The sequence below is a fragment of the Lissotriton helveticus genome, chromosome 7 (assembly GCF_964261635.1).
Source record: "Lissotriton helveticus chromosome 7, aLisHel1.1, whole genome shotgun sequence".
NCBI lineage: Eukaryota > Metazoa > Chordata > Amphibia > Caudata > Salamandridae > Lissotriton > Lissotriton helveticus.
This window is the reverse complement of record NC_136068.1, coordinates 2,683,125-2,690,000: the sequence shown is the minus strand read 5'-3', so window position 1 is coordinate 2,690,000 and position 6,876 is coordinate 2,683,125. Positions and strand designations below refer to the sequence as shown.

The window sequence follows — 6,876 nt, the reverse complement described above, 5'->3', positions numbered from 1 at the left end:
GAGGTACCGGGTGAACAGAGCAAGTACATTGTGAGTGCATTGAGATTGCTGTGAGTGCAGGGTGATGGTGTGAGAGCGTGGTGATCAGTATGAGTATGAGGAATAGGCAGAGTGGGGGCCCCGGGGGCACTGGAACCAGAAAAAAAAACAAAGCCTCAGTAACCATTTCACAAAGGTATGAAAATATGCAAATAGTCTTTAAAGACCTGTGAAAAGCTCGGGCGTGCCGGAGGTAAGACTCCGCGCAGCCCGGGCGATCCACAGCAGCGTGAGCTGCAGCAGCCCGGCTGAGACACACGACAGGGGGGGGCTGAGACACACGGCAGGGGGGCTGAAGCCCTTTCAGCCCTATGAGCGTTGCACGCCTGACTCACACCCATCCTTCAAGTACCCCAGGGATAACCCCCCCTGCCCCGACAAGATGGGGGAAACATACACTGACTAGCGACCTTTGACCCTGTCACCAGGCAGGTCGCTCCCCTCACCGCCACGCAGCCCACTGTGTGACCTGTAACTCTCTGCTGCCGCCGCCCGTGTTCAGCCCACCTCGCCTGTGTCTCTACTGGTACTGTCTTTGTCTCCTTCCTCTGTGTCCATCTTTGCCTTTTGCTTTTATACCTTTCTGCTAGTTTGGCCCGTTTCCCCCTTGTGCCCCCTTCCTTCATTGTCCCCTTGCCTCTGTTTCCCGCCGCTGCGTCCCTGCGGCCCCACGGCCCCGCCCCCTCGTCTCCCATTGGCCGCCCTGCTCCCACCTCCCAGCTGCTCCTCCCTCCCTCTGGCCCTCATATGGAGGCCGTGCAGCGGAACGCACGCAGCGGACGGGCCGCTGGCGCGCCAAAGGCGCGCCAAAGGCAAGCCCACCTTCACCCATCAGCGCCTGGACCACACCCAGCGCCAGAACCCCTGGCCCCAGCCGATGCCAGGGCACCCAACTGAGATACGACACCACCACCCTCATCGCCCTCAACACCGGACGACCTGCCGCCTGCCATCGAGCCACCCCAAAGCGCACCCACGGACCCTTCACCTGCCAAGCCTGCAAATTCACCTGCCTCCGAACCTGCACCCCGCCCACCGAACACAGCAACAATAACAACAACCACCTCAAGTGCATCCTCCTCAACACCCGCTCCATCCACAAACACTCCATCGAACTCTGGGAACTCCTTGATACAACAGCACCAGACGTCGCCTTCCTCATGGAAACCTGGATGAACGCCTCCTTGGCCCCCGACATGGACATAGTCATCCCGGACGGCTACAAAATCACCTGGAAGGACCGCGTCAACAAAACTGGAGGAGGAATCGCCATCATCTACAGGAACACCATCAGTGTCATGACCAACGCCGAAGACACACTCACCGCCGCCAAACTCCTACACTTCCAGATCCACACCGACCTCCAGACCACCCTCAGAGGAACGCTCATCTACAGACCCCTGGGCCCACGGACACAATTTAGCGAAACCGTCACAGACTTCATCAGCCCGCACGCCCTAGCCTCACCAGAGTACATCCTCCTAGGGGACATGAACTTCCACCTGGAGAAAAACAACGACAACAACACCACCACCCTGTTCGCCAACCTCGCCAACCTCGGACTCAAGCAACTGGTGGACATGCCCACCCACCCCGCTGGCCACGTGCTCGACCCCATCTTCTCTGCCAGCAACCACGTCTCCTTCAGCCACTCCACCGGACTACACTGGACTGACCACAGCTGCATCTACTTCACCTTCAAGAAGACTACATCCCACCACCACATGCTACAGATCCCCCGCAGATGCTGGAGCAAAGTCACCACAGACCAGCTGACCACATCGCCGAGCCAGAACCCACCTGTCGACACCCCTGACACCAACGACGCAGCACACAATCTCGCACAGTGGATCACCAACTGCGCCGACGACCTCGCTCCACTAAAGAAACCCCCAGGTAAGACTGGCAACAGAAAAACCTCATGTTTCACAGACGCCCTCAAAATCGCAAAGAAATCATGCCGAACCCTCGAAAAAGCTTGGCGCCACAAACGGACATCAGAAAACATGACAGCCCTCAAGAGCGCCACCCGCAAATACCACCAGATGATCTGCACCACCAAAAGGACATCGTTCAAAGAGCGGCTGGACAACAACACCCACAACAGCAAGGAACTCTTCAGCATCGTCAAAGAGTTCTCCAACCCCAGCGCCAGCAACAACGACATCACACCATCGCAAGACCTCTGCAACTCCCTCGCCACATTCTTCCACCGCAAGATCACAGATATACACGACAGTTTCGGACCACAGACTCCGCCTCCAGCCACCAAACCAACGACCCCCACCACCACCCTCAGTGCATGGACCCCCATCAGCACTGAAGACACCACCAACGCCATGAACACCATCCACTCTGGCTCCCCCTCCGACCCATGCCCTCATCATATCTTTAACAAAGCCGACACCATCATCGCACCCCACCTCCGGAACATCATTAACAACTCCTTTACGTCAGCCACCTTCCCTGGAAGCTGGAAACACGCTGAAATCAACGCCCTTCTGAAGAAACCCACAGAGGACCCCAAAGACCTCAAGAACTTCCGCCCCATCTCTCTCCTCCCCTTCCTGGCTAAAGTCATCGAGAAGACCGTCAATAAACAGCTGACTGCATTCCTCGAAGCAAACAACTCGCTCGACCCATCCCAGTCCAGATTTTGAGCCAACCACAGCACCGAGACCACCCTCATCGCAGCCACCGATGACATCAGGACCCTGATGGACAACGGAGAGACAGCCGCTCTCATCCTCCTGGACCTCTCGGCAGCCTTTGATACCGTCTGCCACCGCACCCTAATAACCCGCCTCTACAACACTGGGATCCAAGGAAAGGCCCTGGACTGGATCACATCGTTCCTCTCCGACAGAACCCAGAGAGTCCGCCTCCCTCCCTTCCGCTCCGCGGCCACCAAGATCATCTGCGGCATACCCCAAGGCTCCTCACTCAGCCCAACCCTCTTCAATATCTACATGAGCCCCCTCGCCACCATCGCACCTAAACACAACATTAACATCATCTCCTACGCCGACGACACCGAACTGATACTCTCCCTCACCACAGACCCATTCACCGCCAAAACCAACCTCCTGGACTGAATGAAAGATGTCGCAGAATGGATGAAGCACAGCCGTCTGAAGCTCAACTCGGACAAGACGGAGGTCCTCATCCTCGGACAATCCCATCCGCCTGGGACGACTCCTGGTGGCCCACGACGTGGGCACCGCACCGACACCCACGGACCACGCACGCAACCTGGGATTCATCCTGGACTCCTCCCTCACGATGACCAAGCAAGTCAACTCAGTCTCATCCTCATGTTTCAACACCCTGCGCATGCTCTGAAAGATCTTCCGGTGGATCCCCACCAAAACTAGAAAGCCGGTCACCCAGGCCCTCGTCACCAGCCGACTGGACTACGGGAACGCCCTATACGCAGGAACCACAGCCAAACTTCAGAAACATCTCCAGCGCATACATAACGCCTCCGCACGACTCATCCTCAACATCCCTCGCCAGAGCCACATATCCGCCAACCTGAGAAACCTGCACTGGCTTCCCGTCAGCAAGAGGATCACGTTCAGGCTGCTCACCCACGCACACAAAGCGCTCCACAACATGGGCCCCGAATACCTCAACAACCGCCTCTCGTTCTACACACCCGCCAGCTCTGATCCGCCAGCCTCGCCCTCGCCACCGTCCCGCAGATTCGCAGATCCACTACCGGAGGAAGATCGTTCTCCTACCTGGCAGCCAAGATATGGAACTCCCTCCCCATCCACCTCCGTCTGACCCAGGACCACCTCTCCTTCAGGAAACACCTCAAGACCTGGCTATTCGAGCAATAACGGCACCCCCCTCCCTTCAGCGCCTTGAGACCCTCACAGGTGAGTAGCGCGCTCTACAAATGTATTGATTGATTGATTGATTGAGTTACACCTCATTCAGTTAACCACCCAGGGGGACCCCCCCCCCCTCGACAGGATGAAGGAAACAGACACTGACTATTTGCACCTCCTTCCTTTACCAACCCCGCGGGTAACACCCCTCAACAGGATGAGGATAACAGACACTGTCATTACTGGAAGCCGGGGACCCCCACGAGTCATTACTGGGAGCCGAGACCCTCACTGAATCTTATTGGAAGCCAGGGACCCCCCCACAAGTCATTACTGGAAGCTAGGGACCCCCACTGAATCTTATTGGAAGTCGAGGACCCCCCCACAAGTCATTACTGGGAGTCGGGACTCCGGCCTACGCATTGTGGATGATTTGAACTGCAAAACAATACACAAACATTACAGAAAAGAAGCATTCCTCAAGCAAATATACAAATGATGCACATTTTGTTTAATTCTCAAACACATAAATTTAAAAAATCTAAATTGAAGTTTAATACAAAGGTTGGAGCTTTTATAAATTCGATGGAGGTCGCTCACCGTTCATGCGATTTTCTTTTTGATGCACCTGCAATCTGTTAATATTATTTAATTTTCTAAGTAGTAGCGGACCCCGCCTACTTTGCATCTCATTAGCGATATGTATCGCTGTCATGAGATGTGTTACAAAATCGGCTGCTAACATGCGCTAATGCATGTTAGCGCCGCCTTGTTAATAGGGTGATAAGAATATCGCCGCTTTAGCGGCAAAAAGTGCTGCGGAAGCGGCGATTCTGCCCTTGATAATATGCCCCAATGTTTTTTGTTTGTAGATCATACTTATGTAAGTTTGACTAATGAATTTAAGGTATTTGGTATTATGCTTTAATTACTTTACCTTCTGTGTCATATTATTGTTTATAAATTCTTATAAGATTATCAAACAGAGGTGATCTCTCAGGGCTTACTTCAGGGAGGCTTGTCCCCCCTTTAGTTCTGTTCTATGCTCTTAGTTTCCTTGCTCTGTGCTTTCTTGAGCGTTCGATATTCATATTTTCTTGAGAGTTCATCGAGTCTCTAAGACTTGCACTTTGTATATACTCAGACCCAACGGAGAAGACGTGTGGCCCGTGTACCTCCTCTGCCAAGTGTGACCCCATCCTCACGCCCATCCTCAAGGCAGAAAAGCTGACCAGTGGATACCCCAACGCGGCTGGTAGGTGCACGAAGGTCCTCGCGACACCGTCCCAGAGTCGAGTCTCTTGCTCCCCCTCATAACGTTTCCTAATCTTCCTTCGCAGTGCCCGCTGGGAAGTGTGCCCACGGTGGAGCAGGCGACTCCCTTCCTGGCATCAACAAGGACACCACGTCGCCAGCCTTCTCGCCTCAGCACCACCTTCACCAGGACGCAGCCAGACTCGCCCTCAAGGCCACCGTCGAGGTCCTGCAAGACATCTGGGAGAGTGTGGACGACAACCTCTTCGTGAAGTAAGTATGTGACCTCACCTGGACGTGGCAAGCGTCCCTAAGGAAGAGGTGCCGAGTCACAAAGGTAAACTGAGACGAAAGTCTAACTTCACTACCTCTCCCTGTTTACAAGACCAAAGTCTAACTTTACTACCTCTCCCTGTTTACAAGACCAAAGTCTAACTTTACTACCTCTCCCTGTTTGCAAGACCAAAGTCTAACTTTACTACCTCTCCCTGTTTACAAGACCAAAGTCTAACTTTACTACCTCTCCCTGTTTACAAGACCAAAGTCTAACTTTACTACCTCTCCCTGTTTACAAGACCAAAGTCTAACTTTACTACTGCTCCGTATAAACACAGTCCAAGTTTACCTTTGTGAATACCGACAAGTAGTAAAGTTACACAGAAGTGTAAGTTTTCCTTTGTGAATCGGGGTCAAAGTGTCGGACACGGGGGATGTGGTATTGTGTCTGAGCCATCGGCGGGGCTCGTGGCAGCCTCCGGAAGCCCGGGGTATCCGCGAGAGAGTGTGGAATGTTAGGGTGTTGTGGGGGCCACCGTGTTTAAAGCCTCACTCCTAAAGGGGCTATTATCATTCAATGATGTCCCCTCCTGAGGGAAACACCCACCCTCAGAAGCCTCTCTTGGGTTCTAGACTCGAGCCACAGCCAAGGACTTGAATCTAGGACAGGCCCAGGGGCCCCGGGCTGCCTGGGGCGGGGGCCACAACGCTGCTAGAACATTCCACCCATCAGGACCAGACTCTAAGTGCAGCGGGAAGGACCAGGCGACCACCGTGGGATGCTGGCGCGAGCGACTGCCGAAGCCTTTCTTCGCCTTCCGCAGAAGCGCCCCTAACATTCTGGGGTGCAGGAAAAGATGAACTGTCAGACCTTATGAACGTTGCGCGTCACAAGGGTTACAATATTTGACATTTTGCATAAAAAAAATTTGCAAGAGAGATCTCTCTGAGCTTCAGTGTTGACATTTATTCCACAGAAATGTGCTTTGCAGCATAAAGTCTCCCTAAGTCTCAAACATGTCTGTATTTGCGCCTCCCCAGAGGCCTCTTTCTCAGCAAGTTTGTCCTCGACGGTGCTTCTTGGGGTGGAGGGAGGTCCTTCAGGACTGTCTTGTCTTTTTGGTAATTCGGGGACAGCTTAAGCGGCCCGTCTATGTCTCCGTGGCATCCGAGGGTCCCCCTTGTCTCCCCTCATCCTACAGGCCTAAGCCCAAGATTCGGGCCATCCTTAATTTGTCAGTCCGATGAGGACCTCTTATGTTATGTTATGTTAGACCGACTCGTGTAGAGCAACAGCTGCCTCAGCAGAGAGGCGTCCCGGCGCTTACTCCAGCCAGACCAAAACACTAGGGGCTTATTATCAATAAACGACGCAATGGGCTTGATAATAGGCCGTAGAGAATTCCCATAGAAGCCCATGTTCTGGTGTCAACATGGGCTTCTATTGGAAATCTCGAGGGCATATTATCAA

The 6,876-nt window shown here is 53.7% G+C and overlaps 1 protein-coding gene across 1 annotated transcript in view; it reads left to right on the top strand.

Annotated features, from left to right (window-relative positions):
* The window catches only part of LOC144767921 (von Willebrand factor A domain-containing protein 7-like), a 210,301-nt gene that overhangs the window by 57,425 nt on the left and 146,000 nt on the right, over nt 1-6,876 (top strand). The window contains exons 5-6 of the mRNA XM_078651260.1: nt 5,020-5,130; nt 5,216-5,402. Coding sequence (XP_078507386.1) covers nt 5,020-5,130; nt 5,216-5,402 — 298 coding nt within the window. The remainder of the gene's footprint in view (nt 1-5,019; nt 5,131-5,215; nt 5,403-6,876) is intronic.